The sequence below is a fragment of the Vombatus ursinus genome, unplaced genomic scaffold (assembly GCF_900497805.2).
Source record: "Vombatus ursinus unplaced genomic scaffold, bare-nosed wombat genome assembly UNPS02014845.1, whole genome shotgun sequence".
In the NCBI taxonomy this organism is placed as follows: domain Eukaryota; kingdom Metazoa; phylum Chordata; class Mammalia; order Diprotodontia; family Vombatidae; genus Vombatus; species Vombatus ursinus.
The window spans coordinates 6,784,258-6,805,854 of record NW_020954623.1 but is presented as its reverse complement, the minus strand read 5'-3'; the positions used below and the strand labels follow the sequence as shown (position 1 = coordinate 6,805,854).

General features: G+C 43.6%; 1 protein-coding gene across 1 annotated transcript in view; it reads right to left on the bottom strand.

Annotated features, from left to right (window-relative positions):
- KNDC1 (kinase non-catalytic C-lobe domain containing 1) overlaps positions 1–21,597 on the bottom strand; it is a 94,871-nt gene that overhangs the window by 54,577 nt on the left and 18,697 nt on the right. The window contains exons 4-6 of the mRNA XM_027840500.1: positions 11,851–11,997; positions 9,402–9,519; positions 7,060–7,925 (exon numbers count right to left, since the gene is read on the bottom strand). Of these exons, the coding sequence (XP_027696301.1) occupies positions 7,060–7,925; positions 9,402–9,519; positions 11,851–11,997 (1,131 nt within the window). The remainder of the gene's footprint in view (positions 1–7,059; positions 7,926–9,401; positions 9,520–11,850; positions 11,998–21,597) is intronic.

The window sequence follows — 21,597 nt, the reverse complement described above, 5'->3', positions numbered from 1 at the left end:
AAAGGGTGGAGAGGGAATTAAAACAGAGGGCAAATCAAGGCAGGCAGTAATCAGAAGCAAAAGAGCCTCTTAAAGAGGGGATGGGAAAAAAAAAAGTGAAGGAAAAGTATAAGAGAATAGGATGGAGGGAAAGTCACAATTATAACAGTGAATGTGAATGGGATGAACTCATTGACAAAATGGAAGAGGGTAGCAGAATGCATTAGAAACCAGAACCCAACAATATATTTTGTTTATAAGAAACACACTTGAAACAGAAAGATATACATAAAGTTAAAATATGGGACTAGAGCAGAATCTGCTCTGTTTCAGCTGAATTAAAAAGGCAAGGTTAGCAACCAAAATTTCAGACAAAACAAAAACAAAAATAGATTGAATTAAAAGAGATGAGCAGAGAAACTACATTTTGCTAAAAGGCACCATAGACAATGAATTAAAAATATCAATATTGAACAGAAAACCATCAAATGGCATTGTATCTAAATTATTATTATTATTATTATGTGAGGCAATTAGGGTTAAGTGACTTGCCCAGAGTCACATAGCTAGTAAGTGTTATGTATCTGAGGCTGGATTTGAACTTATATCCTCCTGACTCCAGGGCCGGTGCTCTATCCACTGTGACACCTAGCTGCTCCCATAGTATCTAAATTCTTAAAGGAAAAGTTAAAGGAGGTTCAGGAGGAAAAAGACAGTAAAACTATAATAGTAGGGGACTTCAATTTATCCCTCCCAGATCCAAATAAATCTAACCATAAAATAAGAAGGAAGTTAAGGAGATGAGTAGAATTTTTGTAAAGTTAGATATGATAGACCTCTAGAGACTATCAAATGGGAATAGAAAGGAGTATATCTGTTTCTCAGCTGTGCATGATATCTTCACAAAAACTGACCATGTATTAAGGGTATAAAAATCTCGAAAAAAAGAGGGAAATCAGATCAATGAATTGAGCATACAATTAAAAACCCTAGAAAACCAACAAATTTTGAAAAAAAAATATCAAAATAGAAATCTTGAAAAATCAAAGGAGAGACGAACAAAATTGAAAGTTAAAAAAACCACTCAACTAATAAATAAAACTAGGAGCTGTTTTCTTAGGGGAAAAAACACAATAAAATAGAGAAGTGAATTTGATTTTTTTTAAAGAAAAATAAATTACCACTATCAAAAATGAAAAATGTGAATTGTGAGGTTAAATACAAGAATAAAAACAATTATTAGGAGCTATTTTGCCCAAATACATGCCAAAAAACTGACAATCTAAATGAAATGGATAAATATTTACAAGAATATGTTTCCAGATTAGCATAAAAAGCATATTTAAATAACCATATCTTAAAAAAAGAAATTGAACAAGGTACAAATGAACTCCCAAAGGGAGAAAAACTCAGGATCAGATGGATTTACAATCAAATTCTACCAAACATTTAGAGAACAACTAATTTCAATGCTATATAAATTGTTTGAAAAAATAAAGGAGTCCTACCAAGTTCCTTTTATTACAAAAATATGATTTTGATACCTAAACTAGGGAGGGTCAAAATAGAGAAAAAAAAATTATAGACTAATTTCCTTAATGAATATTTATGAAAAAAAAATAAATAAAATATTAACAAGGAGATTATAGCATTATATCACAAAAAATCACATATTATGACTAGGTTGGATTTGTACCAGGAATTCAGGACTGGTTCAATATTAGGAAAACTATAAGCATAGGCCATATTAATAACAAAAATAACAAAAAATCATACAATAGATGCAGAAAAAAGTTTTTGACAAAATGCAACACCCATTCCTGTTCAAAAACAACAACAACAACTACACTAAAAAGAGCAGGAATAAAATGGAGCTTTCCCTAAACTGATAAATAGTATCTATCTAAAACCAAGAAAAATCATTATCTGTAATGAAGACAAGCTAGAAGCCTTTCCAATAAGATCAGGGGTGAAGCAAGGATAACCATTATCAACATTACTATTCAATATTGTACTAAAAATGCTAACTATAATAATAAGCTAAAAATAATCATTGAAAAAGAAGAAACAAAATTTTAACTTTTTTTTGCAGATGATATGACAAGATACTTAAACAACCCTAGCAAACCAGCCAACAAACTAATTGATGAAATGAACAACTTCAGCAAAGTTGCAGAATAGAAAACACACTCACACAGATCACCAACATTTCCGTACACTACCAACAAACTCAACAGGAAGAGATAGAAAGAGAAATTATATTTGGGAGTCTACTTGCACTGTAGAAACATAATTATAAAATACTTCATGCAAATAAAGACAGTTCTAAATAACTGAAGAAATAATAACCGCCCATGGGAAGGCCAAATGAATATAATAAAAATGACAATACTATCTAAATATACCTAAATTAATTTACTTATTCAGTGCCATACCAATGAAACTACCAAAGAATTAACTTGTAGAACTAGAAAAAACAATATAGCAAAATTCATCTGAAGAAAAAAAGGGTCAAGACTATCAAGGGAATCTATGGGGGAAAAAATGCAAGGAAAGGTATCCTAAAAGTATGAGATCTCAAACTATGCTACAAAGGAGTGATCATTAAAACAACTTGGTACTAGATAAGAAATAGAATGATTGATCAATGAATAGATTAGGCACATAATATAGAGAAACAAATGAACACAAAATCTAGTATTTGACAAACACAAAAATTGCAGCTATTGGGGCAAGAACTTGCCATTTAACAAAAACACCATTTGACATAAATACTTAGCAGAAACTAGGCATAGATCAAGATCTCACACTATATACCAAGTCAAGCTCCAAATGGGTACATGATTTAGGCAAAAAAGGTGACATCATAAGCAAATTAGGGGAAGATGGAAAAATGGACCTGTCAGATTTATGGATAAAGGAAGAGTTGATGATCAAACAAGAGATAGAGAGGATCATGGAAAGTAAAATAGTTTTGATAACGTAAAATTATTTTTTTTACACAAATAAAACCAATTCAGTTAAAATTAGAATAAAAGCAGGAAATGGAAATTATTTTGCAGTTACTTTCTCTGATAGAAGTTTCATTTCTAAAATATATAGCGAACTGAGTCAAACTTATGAAAATAAGAATCATCCTCTAATTGATAAAGTCAGAAGATATGAAAAGGCAGTTCTCAGTGAAAGGAATCCAAGCTACTAATAGTCATATGAAAATATGTTCCAAAATCACTGCGAGTTAGAGAAATGTCTGTTAAAACAATTCTCTCACACCTATCAGTTTGGCTAAGATGACAGAAAAGGAAAATGACAAATTCTGGAGGGGTGTGGGAAAATAGATAGGCTAATGCACTGTATGGGCAGCCAGGTGACACCATAGTGCATAGAGTGCTGGGCCTGGAGTAAGGAAGACTAATTTTCCTGAGTTCAAATCTGGTCTCAGGAACTTACTAGCTGTGTGACCCTGGGTGAGTCACTTAACCTTTTTGCCTCAGTTTCCCCATATGTAAAATAAGCTAAAAAAGGAAATGGCAAACCATTCCAGTATCTTTGCCAAGGAAACAACAAATGAGGTCACAGAGAATTGCACATGACTGAAATGATTGAATAACAATACTGCTAGATCATTCTTTCTTGGATTGCCCCAAATTTATCCTTTATAGAGCTTATTGCTACATAATTATTGGTATGTTGTTCCCCTTATTAGACTGTGAGCTTCTTGAGGGCAGGGACTGTCTTTTGAGCAGCTAGGTTGCACAGTGGATAGAGCGTCAGATCTGGAGTCAGGAGGACCTGAATTCAAATATGGCTTCACTTACTAGCTGTGTGACCCTGGGCAGGTCATGAATCCCTGTTTACCTCAGCTTCCTCATCTGTCAAATGAGTTGAAGAAGGAAACAGCAAATCATTCCAGTACATTTGCCAAGAAAACCCGAAAGGGGGTCACAAAGAGTCATACATGACTAAAAACAACAAAAATGCATTGGAGATGGGGCTATGAACTGATCCAACCATTTTAGGGAACAATTTAGTATTATGCTCAAAGGGACATAAAACTGTGCATACCCTTTGACCCAGAAATACCACTATTAGATTTGTATTTTAAGGAGATCAAAGAAAAAGAAAAAAATGATTCATATGTACAAAAATATTTACAGCAGCACTTTTAGTAGTGGCAAAGAAGTAGAAACTAAGGGGATGCCCATCATTAGGAAATGGATGAACAAGTTACGGTATATGAATGTGACAGAATATTATTGTGCTGTAAGAAATGATGAAGAGGATGGTTTTAGAGAAAAAAAAACCTCAGAAGATAGATAACCTGATGCAAAGCGAAGTGGGCAGAGTCAGGAGAACAAAGTATGCAGCATCAGCAATATTGTAAAGATAATCAATTGTGAAATACTTAGCAATTCTGGTCAATATAATGATCCATGATAATTCCAGAGGACTCATGATGGAAAATGCTATCCACTTTCAAAGAGAGAAGTGATGAACTATTGAAACTTCTTTCTTTCTTCTTTCTCTTTTTCTTTCTTTCTTTCTTTCTTTCTTTCTTTCTTTCTTTCTTTCTTTTTCTTTTTCTTTCTTTCTTTCCTTCTTTCCTTCCTTCCTTCTTTTTCTTTCTTTCCTTCCTCTCTTTCTTTTTCTTTCTTTTTTCCTCAGAAAATAGCTAGAAGAAATATATTTTGCATGACTTCATATTTATAATAGGTATTATATTTCTTGCCTTCTCAGTGGGTGAGGGAAGGGGCAAAAGGAGGGAGAGAATTTGGAAATGAAAATAAAAACAAAAATTTAAAATAGCAATAATAATAATAAAATAACTATAGACAGTATAAAAACACTAGGGAATCTACCTGCCAAGTAACACGCAGGAACTTTATGAACACAATTATAAAAGATTTTTTACACAAATAAGTTGTTGTTGTTGTTGTTATTCAGTCATATCTAATCCTTCATGACCCCATTTTGAGGTTTTCTTGACAAAGATTGCTGTTTCCTTCTACAGCTCATTTTATAGATGAGGAAACTGAGGCAAACAGGGATTTGTGACTTGCCCAGAGTCACACAGTTAATAAGTGTCTGAGGCCAGATTTGAACTCATGAAAATGAGTCTTCCTGATTCCAAGCCCAGTACTTTATCTGCATCATTTGGCTGCCCACATAAATAAAGACATCTAAATAATTGGAGAAATATTAGTTATTCATGGGTAGCTGACACAATATAATAAAAATGACAATGTTACTTAAATTATTTTATTTATTCAGTGCTATGACAAACTACTAAAGAATTACTTTATAGAACTAGAAAAAGTAACAAAATTTATCTAGGAGAACAAATGATCAGAATATCAAGTCAATCAATGAAAAAAGTGGGAAGGAAGGGGCCCTTGTACCAGATCTGAAACTATAACTATGTACATAGCCATCATTGTTTTTCATTTTTTTTTTTAGGCAATTGGGGTTAAGTGACTTGCCCAGGGTCACACAGCTAGTACGTGTCAAGTGTTTGGTCTGAGGCCAGATTTGAACTCAGGTCCTCCTGACTTCAGGGCCAGTGCTCTATCCACCATAGCCATCATTGTTAAAACAGTTTGGTAGTGGGTAACTATTTCTCACCCAGCTGATATTGAGTTGGACCATTGGATTTTCCCCAATTTCCTCTTCTCTTCTAATTTTAGCTGCATTAGTTTTGTTTGTGCAAATTTAGCGTAATCAAAATTATCTGATATCTTTCTTGCTTTTTGTGGCTAACCTTCTTGAGAAGGCCACTGGCAACAGATGCCTCCACTCTCTTTCCTCTCACTCTCTTCTTCCTCTTGCTTCCAAACTCATTATTCAACTGAAGCAGCTCTCTCCAAAGTCATCAATGTCCTTGTCCTTGATAATGTCTACTCTGTGTTTTCATGACACTGTCTCTTCTAGGGCAGCTAGGTGGCACCACAGAGCACAGAATATGGGGCCTGGGGTCAGGAAGACCTGAGTTCAAATATGACTTCTGATATTTATAAGCTATGTGACCCTGGGCAAGTGACTTCACCCTGTTTGCCTCAGTTTCGTCATCTGTAAAACAAGATGGAGAAGGAATGGCAAACCACTCCATTATCTTCTCTAAGAAAACCCCAAATGGAGTCAGGAAGAGTTAGACACGACTGAAAAATGACTAAACAAAAACACCAAAAAAAAAAAAGGATATGGACTTGCTGAGGGTCACATGGCCAAAATGGGTTTGAGGTGGGACCTGGAGCTTAGGTCTGCTTTTCTCTAAGGCTTCATAAAATAATTCATAAAAATATGAATTTAAAATTTAATCTGTCTATAACTTTGCAAGAGAGATCACCATCATGATGTTCAAAGGAAAAAAGGAATAAATTGGATAAAAATCCAGCCACTGACTTGTTCACGAAACCACGGACTTGAAATGCTTAAATTACGACTTAGTTTCCAGTTGTCTCCAAAAGGATTAGCTGGGACTGAGGGGCTTGAAGGTGGCCTGTGAGCTCACTGGGCTCACTGGAGGGATTTGGAGTGTCCTGGTTTCCTAGGGAACAGGTAGGTGCCCAAGGAGGGCCTGACACAGGCCTGAGGGCCCCAATCTCCCCCCTGCAGCTGGAGGAGGCCCTTTCTGGGTGCTCTTGCCTCCTGCTTACTTGATACAGATGTCAGCTCCCTGAGGGCATGGGCTGCCATTTTGGTTGCATGGCCTATGGAAGGTGCCCAATTAGTACCTGTTGGGAATCAATTGAACTGAAATGATAGACCTTTTCCACCAGGGGCCCAGGGACTCAGGCTGTTTGAGGAGCCCTCTGGCCCCATTTTCTGTGTATGTCAAAGAGCCTGGGCTGAAATGCTTTCAGGGACTCCCTTCAGATGAGGAAGGATTTCTCCCGCATACACGACTTTGCCATGGAGGACCCTGCATATCAAGGTATTCTAGCTAAGGGACAGACTGGCATCCAATCAGGTGCAAGCACAGGCACATGGAAGAGGCTCCAAAGGCAGAAGTCCTTGGTTCTGATCCCCTTTTTGCCCCAGCATCTCTGGAACCCACATGGAAATCACATGGTAACCACCTACCTGCTCACTGCTGACGGTGTCCAGCTTCTGGCCTCCTCGACTGTGTTCTTCATGGCTGTCCACCATCACCATGTTTTCACTCAGATCCTGTGGGCTTGTGGGACTCAGGGGACACCTTTCTTCACCAGGATTTATTCTTAAGCTCAATTTGTTCAGAGGCAACAGTGCATTTTTGCTCAGTCCTCCTGAGGTCTCAGCATCGTTGGCCACCTCTGTCACATCAGGAGTTTCTTCTCCAGGCCTAGGCCCAAGTCCAGTGCTGTTCTCCCCATCACCACCACTGTTAGCATCACTACCCCTGCCACTTCCTTGAGTGTTGGCAGCTTGCCCCCGTGGCAGAGGCAGCGACTTCTCTCCATGAAGGTCAGTTGAGCGCTCAGACCTAAGTCGGTGCTTAGGTTGGACCTTTATAGGGAAAGGACCACTTTTTCCCTCTGGGAAGATCTTTCTGTAGTCTGGGGGAAATAATTCAGATGCAGGCAGCTGATTTTTCCTAGCCAGAGACCCTCCACTTGTCAAAGACATGCAGAAGTTGTTGGATTCTGGGGCTTCCATTAGGAGCCGTGGGAAAGTCTGGATTTTTCTCAGGTGACTTTTTTTCAGAAGACCTCTGTCCAAGTCACTGTGGAAATACCCTGAATCCAAGAAGAAATTGGCCAGTTTTTCCTTAGAGAAGCTTTCTCGCTCATCCCTCTCCCCACTTGGTGGCCTTAGAGACAGGCTTCGGTGGGCCACGGAGCTGCTATCCCCAACTTGTGAGTCTGGCACATTGGATGCATCACTGTCTGGCCTCTTGTCATCTGGTTGGGTTGTGGGTCTCATGCTTTTTGGGCCCATTCTCCCCCTCCACAGGTTCTCATTCACATCTGGATGGAACAAAAAAATTATGATGATGTTAGGCAGTAAGCCATTGCAACATAGACCAGCGTCACATGTCAGGGTATGGGAGGTCCAACCATAGACAATCAGTCACTCTTCTCCTTGGACCTGGCCCCAAGGAGTGAGGATACACCCGGCTTCCCTGAATTCCTCTCTTACCCAAAAAGCTCTTCCCATGGGAGGCAGGGCAGTGGCTGCTGCCAATGGCCCCAAAGAGGGCACCAGCTTCTCTCTCACTGGTAAATAAATGGATGGCTCTGGGATGAGCCGAGAAGGCCACATCAAATCCTTCAGGGAACAGCGAGGCAGCTGCAGGAATATGACTTTCGAGGAGGGGGCAATGCTATGGTGAAAGCAGCCTGAGATTTTGGGCAATGGGATTCCAGAGGGTTCTATGTCATGTGGCCCCCAACAACCCCTTCTGAATTCTTCTTTATTCTTGGGCATGACTATGTCAGAGACTGAGAAACTCCAGAGGTGCACGGCCTGAGTCTCCAGTGCTCTGGACTCTGGTGGTTCCCACCCAAGTCCTCCTACCTGAAGACTCCTTGAGCTTCTCCCCTAGGGAGAGCTTGCCAGGAAGGCTGGGGCTGCCCCTTCTCCTCCATTCGCCTTCCCTATGGACTTCTCCCCATATAAGGGGTCTTGCAAAGGGCCTAGAGGACAAATACCGGAAACTTCCTTTCCCATGTTCCTCTTGGGCCACTTCAGTGAGTTTTTTAAGGCTGTGGGAGAGCTGGGTGTGACTGTAGGCAGTGAAGAGGGAAGGACCAGAAAGGGTCGGAAGGATGGTGGGGCAATCTGCTGGAGAAGGAAGGTGGGACCTTCTGGAGACAGCAATCCCCAGAAGGCTCTTCAGGGCCAAGAATCTTGGAGCAGGAAGGAAAAGAAGAAGACAGAGCACATGGGAAAGAGACTTGGACAAAGGAGCTCCATGACTATGTGTTGCCAATGGGGGCCCTGCTCCTCCTTTTCTAAGCTGTCTCCCCTTTCCTAGAAGGAGCACCAGGGAGCCAGAAGATAAATGGATGAGGAGAATGAGGCAGCCTGGATTGGTGCAGTCAGTGACTTGCCCTAGGTCACACAGTCTGGGCCTGGCAGAGCCATAAGCAGAACTCTGGGCTCTGCCCACCTTCCCTGTCCCAGCCACGGGGTCCATGAGGTCTTTCTCTTCAAGCCAGGGGACAAAAGTAGTGATGCCAGAGCTGACATCCAGAGGCCTGCATCAGAGAGACTCCTCAGACTGACCTGTGAGCCCTTGCTGCTCCAGGAAGGCTTTTCCAGAAGCCCCCGTATGCTCCCAAGGAACCAGGACATGTCTCCAGGGAAAAGCACCAACCCAACCCCTGAGCCCTACACCTGCCATGCAAGATGAGCTTCTCAGCTTCCCAGCATGCTCCTGCTTTCTCTAGCTCACAAATGGCAGCTGTTTTTCAAACAGGTATCTGGGGTGTTGTTTTTACCTTGAAAAGTCCCAAAGGATTCAATGGAAAGCACTCTTCTCCCGACTGCAGACAGGTCCCGACAGATCTCACAGGAGGAGGCCGCCTGCACTTTGCCTTCACACAAGGCAATGATGCTCTAGACATAAGGCAGAGACAAAAGAAATGTCTCCTGGCTTGCCTTCCCTATCACACAACAAGAATGCTTTTGCTGACAAGAACCATAGCAATGGCCAGACCATCCATACCAGGGGTCTTTCCTAGGGACCCACACCCTTACCAAAGCTATTTTACCCACAGCATGCCAACAACTCCTGGGAAGACTGGGAAGAACTCTTAGAGGCTGGGTCAAAGACAGGCCAAACCTGGCTCCATGTGGCTAGGACAAGGGCTTTTAACCCCTCCTCGACAGCCTGCTGATTTTGGGCAGTGCTAATACAGAATTCTTGCCCAACCAAGGCCCCAGGACTTATTTTGTCTCAGTCTGACCTGAAGCAAGTCCATTGTGGGGAAGAGGAATGAAAGGGCAGCCATTCTCAGAGGTCAATGGGACACTGGCAGGTGAACCTCTGCTTCATCAGAGGGGCATCATCTTGATGTCACTCTGGTTAAGTGTGAGAGTATGAGGAACTAAGCCATTTCCCACAAGCCCCTTTCTTGTATGAGCATTGTATCAGGTTCAAGATGAAATTTGAGTTTCAGTGAGTAACCCAGGAAACATGCTTGGATGAACCAGGTGACAAGAGCTCCCCAAACATCCAACCCTGCTGGTGGGGAGTGTGGGGATTCGGAGGCAGAGGCTAAGACGTCCTATGCTGGATATCACTCCGGGGACTCAGGCAAGGTTTCCCAGAAAGGAACACGGGTCGTAACTCACTCGAATGAGGAGGGCTAACGAGCATTGGGCATAGAATGAAGGCTTTGGGCATCATCTGGTCCCTCGTTCATGACCGGTCAGTGCATGCCAACAGTGGTAATTCCCAACCCACAATGGAGAGAAATGGTCAAAGGATATGAACGGACCATTTTCAAAAGAAGAAACAAATTGTTCACAACCACTCAACATTATTGTTCAACCTCACTAATGATGAAAGAGATGTTGCTGGACCACCTAATCTCCATCAAATTTGTGCAGATAATTAGAAACAATGAGATTCAGCCCTGACAGCTGTGGGAGGGCAGGCACATCCCTTCACTCTCAAGAGAATTTGATCTTTTTTTTTTTTTTTTTTTGGTAATCTGGCAATAATCAGTGACAGTTTTAAAACCATCATATCATTTGACCCAATCATTCCACTGTTGGGAATATACCCTGAAAATGTTATAAAAAAGGCTACCTGCTCACAGATTTTCATAGCAGCTTTATGGGGAATTGGAAAAACCTGGAAGCAACCTAAGCGTCCACCAACAGGGCAACGGTGCAATAAACTGAGGCACACTCATATCATGGAGACTCTAAGACCAATAGGGCTGACAAGTGAAAGGCCTTTCTTTATGACCACCTGCCAAGGGAGAAGAGCAGAAGCACAAGAAGGGGCCTCCACAGGCTGGGAGGGAGACCCTGAGGGGGCTCAGGGAGTGGTACAAAGTGAGAGCCCTTCCAACTGGAAACACACAAATCTCACTGGGTCCAGAGGGAGGCACATCGATGCCTACCTGGGGACCAGAGGCTGAATGGGGAGGGAGACATCTCTCTACAGACCCAGGGCTGTGCATGAGCCCACTCCGGGCCTTTACAAATGGACACTCAGTGGCACTAGTGGTCAGGATGAGGGGATCTCTTTCTAACTAGTCCCTGGGAACACCTCAGCTGCCAGGACACACCCAGATCAGGTGTGGTCACCCGGCTACCTCCTCAGGGAGCAGGGTGGAGCTGACCCAGAGCCACACCCACTGACAGTCTCTAGGAAAGTGCCCCACTGTCCCTCACAATGAGATCTGTCACCACCATGTCTCAGGGATGTCCTCCCTCCACCCCATGGGCCCTGCTCTCATTGGTGTATTCTCAGGATCTCTATTTTGGGGAAGGAACCAGACGAGCCATGCCTTGTCCTCTGGACGTCACCACTATGACCTGACTCAGATGCCTGCTCCCTCTCCCCTGCCCCCTTTTGTCATGACTGGGTTTTTCCCAGGACCTCCAATATGGGGAAGGGCTCAGGCTAGCCATCCCTTATGCTCTGATCTTTAACACTGATGCCCTAGCAGGTATCTTCCTCCCTCCCTCCTCCACCCACCCCCTACCCCCTTCCAACTCCCTTTTTAGGCATTATTTCCCCCCACCCATTATAGTATAAGCCTCTTGAGGGCAGGGACTTGCCTACCTTGGTACATCCAGGGCTCAGTCCAGTACTTGGCACAAAGCAAGCACCCCTCTGTAGGCTTGCTGACTGACTCCCCGTGACAAGGTGGGCAGACACACACTCCTCCACTGATAGGGAAATCAATCGCCCAGCCCCACTCCACTCACCTCAATATCAGGCCTACTGCCAGGACTCTCCTCCTGCATCTGGTCCAGGAGGGCCTCCAGGTCCTTACAGAACTTTGGCTCTAGCTCAGGTTCAATCACATATTCAATGGCAGCTTTCAGGGTAGCCCCCAGAGAATAGATGTGGGCCTGCAGAAAAGGCAAACAGTCTCATTCAGCTGGGTGTAAGCTAGTCTGTGGCCATTCTTCAAAGGCAAAAATGAGCCCCCTGGTGCCTCTAAAGAAAATAAACAATTTAGAAAAACAAGAGTTTTCTAACAGGCCCATTAGGTCCATGATAACAATGAGCCACCGACCACTGTCCCAGCAAAGCCTGTGGCAGAAGGCTTCTAGTCTGCTGTCAGCCCTGGGGAAGAGCCAAACCTCACCAGGCACAGCCTAAGATGTCAAGATCCCTGCTGAGCATCCTCTAGGCTTCCGCATCTCAGAAGACCAGGGCTCCAACTATTACCACAAACTCCTGTTTGCCACAGGCCCAAAGGCCTGAGTCATCGGGGCTTCTCAGACTGGAAGGACTCAGCGCTACCCCGAGAGTCCATCAAGACAACCTTGTGGTGAGTGAGGCATGCCGCCATGGTGGTTGGAGAGGTGAGGGAAGCTGGGCCCCACTGAGCAGATCAGCTTTGGGGACCATCGTCTAAACTATTGCTGCTGAGGACACTTCCTTGTATAAAAGGTGGCCTCCATGGTGGCATGTGGTTCCAAACCTGAGTTGGAACCATTGGATCTCCTGAGAGAGGCCTGACCTAGAATACTTGGCCAGTCAACCAAAGTCATGAGGGGCATGTATGCCTTGGTCCTGGAGGTAGATGTGGCAAAGGAAGAGGGACACTGGACTTCATGTCAGCTGCCTGAGGGCGTGAACCCAAGATCAAGCCCAAGATCATTTGCCAAATGGGGATTATGACACAGGTACCTTAGACCTCAGTGGGTTCTCACAAGGAAAGCACACCACAAATTCCAGAGTGCCATATGGAGATGGGTTAGCCCCACCATGTCTTCAAGAACAATTCCTATTCGATCCACTGAGGCTTTGCTCTATCCATTAATGGTATGTGCACTGGGGCCAAGAAGTGTTTTGAGGCATGTTCGTGTGTTCTCATGATTTTAAAAATGGAACCCAACAGTATAATAAGTTTGGTTCTTCTAAGTGAAGCCATAAGGTCATGGATCCTGGATGTCCAAGGGATACACCACCAGGCACCCACAGGACTGAGTCCAGGCCAGACAAGCTGCCACCAAGCATCACTGATGGGGCCCAGAAGCAGGAGGAAGGAGTTCTAGCCCCAGCTCCATTGCAAATGAGCCGTGGGATCTTTAATCCATCCCTTCTCCTTTGCAGTGGTTGGACTCAGGGGCCTCTCCTTGCCTTCCCAGGTGAAAACATTGTTTTCAATTCTGTATATGCTGAGCTTCCAAGTCTTCAACCACCCTGCAGCAGAGGCAGGGGCTCCTCAGTGTGGGTATTCCTTACCCAGAAGCAGATTGCAGCCCATCCCATGTGATCCTCATCATCCCATAGGATCTCTCCCTGCATTAAAAGGGATTGAAAAGCCCTCAACTCTTAGACTGCTCAAGCCTACTGGGGAAGGCTGCCTTTCATTCCAGCTGTCAGGACTTTCAGCTCCTTTTAGCTGGTCCATTAATGAGTTGTATCTCACAGAACCACCTCAAGATTGAGAAGTGGGTATACTCAGGATGAAGCCTGGTCCCCTCATTTGTACAAAGATGGGAAAAGCAAGTGCCTTGGCCATCCCAGGGCCCCAGGCAAAGTTGAGAGTGCCCCTGGAAGAAGGCTAGTAGAAATGGTTCCCACCTATGAGAAAGGAAGCAACTTCCAAAGTCCCTTTCTTCTTCTCTTCTGCAAGAGTGAGCTGATGTTACTGTCCTCACACAGCACAGCCTAGTGAAGTCTACCACAGTTAGCTTCACAGACATGGGCCATTCAAACCAACAGATAAGTCATCTGAATAACTCAGTGCAGAAAAACTGGCCCTCTATCCCTGTATCCATTCTGTCATTCCTCCATCCCTCCATATATCCATCCACCCAGACATCTATCCATCCATCCCTCCATTCATCCCTTCATATATCCATCTACCCAGGTAACTATCCATCCATCCCTCCAGTCATCCCTCTATATATCCATTCACCCAGACATCTATCCATCCATCCCTCCATATATCCATCCACCCAGACATCTATCCATCTATCCCTCCATATATCCATCCACCCAGATATCTATCCATCCATCCCTCCATCCATCCCTCCATTTGGCTCATCCTCTTCTCTATCCAACTTTTAAAGAAGAAAGTGAGAGAGCCAAATGCCACCATGTGGTTAACTCATTGATAAAAAAGAGACCTTTCCACAATGGGTATTCAGACCCAGCCCAGACATCCTTCTGAATTGAGAGAATTTACAGGGAGACATCCCTCTCAAAGAAAGCATTTTATGAGCACAAAGAGGGAAAGAAATTCTAGAAAGTGCCACTGGGGGAGAGGTGAAGAGGGTTGAGGGAGGAAGAAAGGCAGCATCTGGGGTCTGGATAGCTGCTTGTTTAATGAGCCTACAGACAGCCTGAAAGGGTAGTGTCCTGGGGATATACCAATGATTTGCAGCATAGTTTAGGAAAATGGCTAGCTTTTTCAGTGATGCTTCCTTCCATTTCTGTAAAATGGGAGCAGAGGTAGGGGAAGAGGTTGGATGAAGTGGGAGTCTGGTGAGTCCAGCCACAGGACACTTTGTTTGGGTATTAACCTTTCCTGGTAGAACTTTTCAGTGCTATCAGGGTAGGATGGGTCAAGGAATTTTACCTGAGACCCAGAAAAAAGGATGAGTGGGGACACTTACAGCAAAATAGGAGTGATTAGCCCTGTTTGCGTAAAGAAGAGTAGTCATAAGCAGGATGGCCTAAAATTCAGGTCATCAGCCTTTTAGATACCAAATAACTTCATTTTTCATATTTTAGAAGGAAGATACTTCTGGAATGTAAGAGCTATCCTAGGCCCTTTGAATCCTTTCTGCCCCAGCAGAAGGCCTGAGAAATGTTAGATGAGATCAGCTCAGAGGTGTCTTCTAGTTCTGCCCCTCTATTCTGGGCAAAGGAAAATGCCGCCTTGCTCCTAGGACATATCTGATCCCAGGGTTTCTCATCCTAAGTTTAAAGAATAGCCTGACAACTCATGCACAGATGGCACAATGATGCTCTGCAGCAGAGACAAGTGTCCTAGAGCAGTGGACAGAGAAAGACCTGAGTTCTAATCCTGCCTCAAACACTTACTAGCTTTGCAAAACATCCAAAACAAAACTCATTATCTTTATCCCCTAGCCCACCCATCTAAATTGGATTGAGGACATAATTAGCCTCCCAGTCCTCCAGGCTCACACCCTTGGGGTCATCCTTGCCTCCTCTCTCTCTCTCTCACTCTCCATATCTAAGCTGTTGCCAAGGCTTGGTGATCTTACCTCTGCAGCATCTCTCCAATACGGTCCCTTCTCTCCTCTGACCTTGCCCCCACCCTGGTGCAGTGCCTCATCACCCCGCACCTGGACTATTGTAATAGCTGTTGGGTGGGGGGGCAGTCTGCCTGCATCAAGTCTCTCCAATCCATTCTCCTCTCAGCCACCAAAATGATTTTCCTAAAGCACAAGCCTGATCATGTCACTCGTACTCAATAAACTCAAGTGCCTTCCTATCATCTCTGGGTTAAAATCCCAAATGCTCTGGCTAGCATCCAAAGCCCTTAGCACCTGCCCCTCTTGCCTCTCCAGGCTTCTTACACCATCCTCCCCAAAGCATTCTCTTTGATCCAGTATCACCTACCTCCTGGTTGTTCCACTAACAAGACCCTCCACCTCTCAGATCTAGGCATTTTCTCTGGCTGTCCCCCAGGCCTGGAACATTCTTCCCACCTCATCTCCACCTCCTGGCTTCTTTTAAGTCTCAACTAAAATCTCACCTTCTACAGGAACCCCTCTTCATTCTAGTATATTCCTACCTTCAATTATGGCCTATCTATCCCATACATTGCTTCCTTACTTGTTTGCTTGTTTTCTCCCCCATTACATTGTAAACTCCTTGAAGGCAGGGACTATTTTTTGCCTTTATTTGGATGCCCAGTGCCTGGCACATAGTAGGTGCTTAATAAATGTGTATTGACTGACTGAGTAGTTATCTACCCATTCTGACCTATATCTACATGGCTGTTAATATGATCTTCCTACAGCCAAAGTCTAACCACATCACTCCCTTGATGAGTAACCCTCCTGTCGTTCCCTATTACTTCTAGCATCACATACGAACTCAGGTCCCCTCCTACCTCGCCAGCTTCATTAGACATTATATCCCTTCCTACAACTTGCCAGCCTGAGCAAGCTGGCCCCCTTCCCTTTCCTGGACATATGACTTTCCAACCTCATGTCTTTGCACTGGCAGTCCCTCATGCCTAGAATGCTCTCCCCCCCTCACCAGTTAGGCCAAAACTGGCGTCAGCAAAGAGGTTAAATCTGGATAAGTAGATTTGAGAATGATCAATATACAGATGATAATTGAACCTCTGGGAGCTGATGAGATCACCAAGCAAAAAAAAACAGAGGGACAGAGCCCTGTGGGACACCCACAGTTAGTAGGTGTGGCCTGGATGAAGACTCAGCAAAGAGGACTGAGGAGTGGTCAGCTAGGGGAGAACAAAGAGATAGTAGTGTCCTGACAACTGAGAGAGAAGTGAGTACCAAGAAGAGGGTGTTCAACAACATCAAAGGCCACAGAGGGGCCAAGGAGAATGAGCTTTGAGAAAAGGCCATTGGATCTGGCAACTGAAAGATCACTGGTAACTGGTGAGAGTAGTGCTACCTGAATGATTGAGGCCAGAATACAGACAGTAGAGAGTTAAGAAGAGAGTGAGGGGAGAAGGGGTGGAGGAACCTCCTGGAGATGGCCTTCTCAAGCCACAAAATGGAGGAAATGGGAATAAGTGATGTTTTTTTGCAGATGAGGGAAACATGGACATGTTTGTAGGCAACAGGGAAGCAGCCAGCAGAGAGGGAGAGACTGAAGATAAGTGAGAGAGTGGGGTGGAGGGGACAATCTGCTGGAGAAGCTGGGCTGGAATGGATTCACTTGTGCATGAAGAGGTTTGAGCCTTGTTAAGAAGGCCACCTCATTGTGTGAGATGGGGTGAAGGAAGAGAAAGGGCAGAAGGCATCTGAGTGATCTGAGACAAAGAGGAGGGAGAAGAGGGAGTTCTCATTCAATGACCTCCATTTTTTTTTTCAGTAAGATAAGGAGCAAGGTTCTCAGCTGAGGGGAGTGGGAGAGGGGAACATGGAATGTTTGAGGAGGAATGGGGAGGTTTGGAAGAGCTTTTGTGGAGAGATGGAGAGTAAATGAATGAGGGAGGTATAGCAGCAGTGAAGGCCCAGGTGAGGTTATTCAACATAAATTTGTGGTGGACCCAGCCAGCATGTTACATTCAGCAACATGTGTGTAGGAGCAAATGATGACAGTGATTCAAGGTTGAGGCTTAGCAGGACAAGAATGGCTATATGATAAGGGGGCTAGGAACCAAAGAGGACAACACAGAGTTGAATTGTTTCACCAAGGGGTCAAGGTGAGGAAAGGAAGGAAGAGTGGTTAGTGCAGAGGTGATAAGTTGGGAGAAAACCAAAGGGTCAAGATATTGTAAGTCAGGGTGTTAGTGAGGAACAAGGTTTGGTATTGCAATGGAGAGGTAGAAAAGGAAAGCCAGGAGGCAGAGCCAAGATGGTGGAGTAAAAGCAGTGACTTGCTTGAGCTCTCCCTCAAACCCCTCCAAATGCCTGTAAAAAATGGTTCTAAACAAATTCTAGAGCAGCAGAACCCACAAAAAGACAGAGTGAAACAAATTTCCAGCCCAAGACAGCCTGAATGGTTGATTGGAAAGGTCTATCACGCCAGTCTGGGAGAGGAGGGCAGTTCAGCATGGGTGCACAGGCAAACCAGGCCTCAGCAAACCTGGAGCAGCTCTCAGAGGACTGAATCATGGGCAACTGTGGTGGTTTCCAGACTTCTCAACACACAAACACCAAAGACAACTTAAAAAGTCAGTAGGAAAAGTCTGCAGCCAAGGTCCCAGCCCCAGTCCCGGCTGCAGCCCCAGGATGGTGGATGCTTCTGGAGCTTCTGGCCCACAGACTGAGGAGGAATAAAGTGGCTGATCAGAGGGGGATTGCAAGGATCTCTTTGCTGGTGCTGAGGCAGGATTCTCTTGCTTTGCCTGTGCTTGGGTCTGGGACAGTTCTGGGTGGCAGTCATGGTGTGAGGAGGAACACTGGTGTGGTGGAGCTTGTAATGGTGGTGGAGAGGGAATCCTCCTCACAGTTGCAAGGCAGAAAAGAGTGCTTGTGGTCACTCATAGACCAGAGCATAGGCCAGGGAAGGAGTAGACACCTCATTCTTGATCATAGCACCTTGGAAGAACTGAAAACTTACAGGTCCCTAGAGGTATCTCTGAAAAGAGCTGCACAAAACCCCCAAAGCTTGGGACAGTACACTGTCCACACTGGAAGTAGACCCCCTACCTTAACAAAGAGTTTAAAACTCAGGTAATTGACTGGGATCATGGGCAAACTGTGCAAAAAATGTCAGACCATAGAATCTTTCTTTGGTGACAAAGAAGATCAAAACATAAAATCAGAAGACAACAAAGTCAAAGCTCCTACATTCAAAGCCTCTAAGAAAAATATGAATCTGTCCCAGGCCATGGAAGAGCTCAAAAAGGATTTCGAGAAGCAAGTAAGAGAAGTAGAGGAAAAACTGGGAAGAGAAATGAGAGTGATGCAAGAAAATCATGAAAAACAAGTCAACAGCTTGCTAAAGGAGACCCAAAAAATACTGAAGAAAATAATACCTTAAAAAATAGCCTAACCCCAATGGCAAAAGAGTTCCAAAAAGCCAATGAGGAGAAAAATGCCTTAAAAAGTAGAATTGGTCAAATGGAAAAGGCAGTTCAAAAGCTCACTGAAGAAAATACTTCCTTAAAAAGAGGCTGGACATCATCTTTCAAGAAATTATCAAGGAAAACTGCCCTGATATTCTAGAACCAGGGGGCAAAATAGAAATTGAAAGAATCTACTAATCACCTACTGAAAGAGATCCCCAAAGGAAAACTCCTAGCAATATTGTAGCCAAATTCCAGAGTTCCCAGGTCAAGGAGAAAATATTGTAAGCAGCCAGAAAGAAACAATTCAAGTATTGTGGAAACACAATCAGGATAACACAAGATTTAGCAGCTTGGACATTAAGGGACTGAAGGGCTTGGAATGTAATATTCCAGAGGTCAAAGGAGATAGGATTACAACCAAGAATCACCCACCCAGCAAAGTGAGTACAATCCTTCAGGAGAAAAAATAGACATTCAGTGAAATAGAGAACTTTCAAGCATTCTTTTTATGTGTTTGTGGTTAGTTTTTTTTTTAGGCAACTGGGGTTAAGTGACTCAAGCATTCTTGATGAAAAGACCAGCGTTGAATAGAAAATTTGACTTTCAAATACAAGATTCAAGAGGTAATGAAGAGGTAAACAGGGAAGAGAAATCATAAGGGACTTATTAAGATTGAACTTTTTACATTCCTGCATGGAAAGATGATATTTGTAACTCATGAGACCTTTGTCAGTATTAGGGTAGTTAGAGGGAAAAAATTATGTGTGTGCATGTATGTATGTATAGATAGATAGATAAATAGATAGATAGATAGATAGATAGATAGATAGATAGATAGATAGATAGATAGATAGATAAAGGGCACAGGGTGAGTTGACGATGAAGGGGTGATATCTGGAGAATAAAATTAAGGGGTGAGAGAGGATTATACTGGGAGAAGGAGAAAGAGAGAGGTAGAATGGGGTAAATTATCTCACACAAAACAGACAAGAAAAGGCTTTTACAGTGGAGGGGAAGTGGGGGAAGGTGAGAGGGAATGAGTGAATCATTCTGATTGGATTTAGCTTAAGAAGGGTATAACATACACATTCAATTGGGTATGAAAATCTATCTTACCCTACCAGAAAATAAGGAAGAAGGGGACCAGAGAGCAGGGGGATGATAGAGGGGAGGGCAGATGGGGGAGGGGAAAATCAGAAGTATGCACTTCTAAGAAGGGACAAGGTCAAAAGAGAGAATAGAATAAATGGGGGGCAGGATGAAGGGAAATATAGTTAGTTCCCAACATGACTACTATGCAAGTGTTTTGCATGATTACACATTTATAATCTGTATTAAGTTGTTTGCCTTTTCAATGAGGGTGGGTGGGGAGGGAGGAAAGGAGGAAATTGGGAACCTAAAGTTTTAAAAACAAATGTTAAAAGTTGTTTTTACATGCAACTGGGAAGTAAGATATACAGGCAATTGGGTATAGAAATCTATCCTGCCCTACAGGAAAATAGAAGGGGAAGGAGATAAGAGAAGGGATGGGGGAGATAGAAGGGACAGAACATTAGGGGAATGGGTATTCAGAATGCACACCATCTTGGGATGGGGGGAGGGATGAGATAATTTGGAATGCAAAATCTTGTGGAAGTGAATGGTGAAAACTAAAAATTAATAAATCAATAAAATTGGAAAAATAGAAATATAAAAATAAAAAAGAAGTAGAAAGCCAATAGATGATGGTTAGATAAGGCATTTTCAGAGTTCTTAACCACGGAAGAGATGCATTTGTGGGCAACAACAAAATCAAAGGGTAGTGGGGGAGTGGGGGAGTGGAGGAGTAGGTCATGTGAAATAAGCTGAAGAATTGGGAGAGTATCAGTATATTTATGGAAACCTTCTAAGGTAAGGAGAGGAATTGGGGAGAAGAGAAAGATTTTCAGCCAGGGACTGAACTCACTGAAGAAAGAAGGTGAGTGTCTTGGAGGTTGGTAGACAACAGCTTTCAGCATTTTGATTGGATGGTAGAAAAGGTAAAAGCTTGATAATCAAGGGTTTGTTTGCAACTCTGGGCAAGTCACCTAAGCTCCATGTGCTGTAGGTAACTCCCTTGGATTTACTTAGTAAGTCAGAGAGGTACCAGAAAGAGAACTGAGGAAATCACACAGCCTTGTGTATCTGTGTATCAATGCTAACATGTATTGATTGCACCTTGGGAATGATGAAGTCACCAAGTGAGGGGGTGTAAGGAGAGAAGGCCCAAGACAGATCCCTCGGGAACACTCCTCCACATCAGGGGATGGGATATGAACAATGACACAGAATATGAGGCTGAGGAGAGGTAAAAGAGAGGAGTCAGGGGAATGAAGGGAATCGAGAGAACCCAGGAGGTGCTGGGGTGGGAGTGGTCAATAGTGTCAAATGGTATAGACAGATCAAGAAGGATGTCTGGAAAGAGATCATCAGACTTATCAATTGAGCTCTTGATGAGAGGTTTCAGTTTTTTTTTCAAGGAGTTTGTGAAAAGGAGGAGAGATAGAGGATGAAAGTTTGAGGGGAATGGCAGGGTCAAGAGGAGGGTTTTTAAAAAAAATGGTGGGGAACATTTGGGCATGTTTGCATGTATCAGGGGTGAAGACAATGGATGAGGAGAGACTGAAGATTAAAGGGGAAGGTGGTCAAGGGAGCTAGATCTTGGAGGAGACAAGGGGTGGAGCCAAGAGCTCATTTTGGGGTGTGAATAGATGGTTTAGTGTTGACAAGAAGGGCCCCCTTTCCCTTAGGGATTAGAACAAGGGATATGAGAATGGGGTGGTGATAT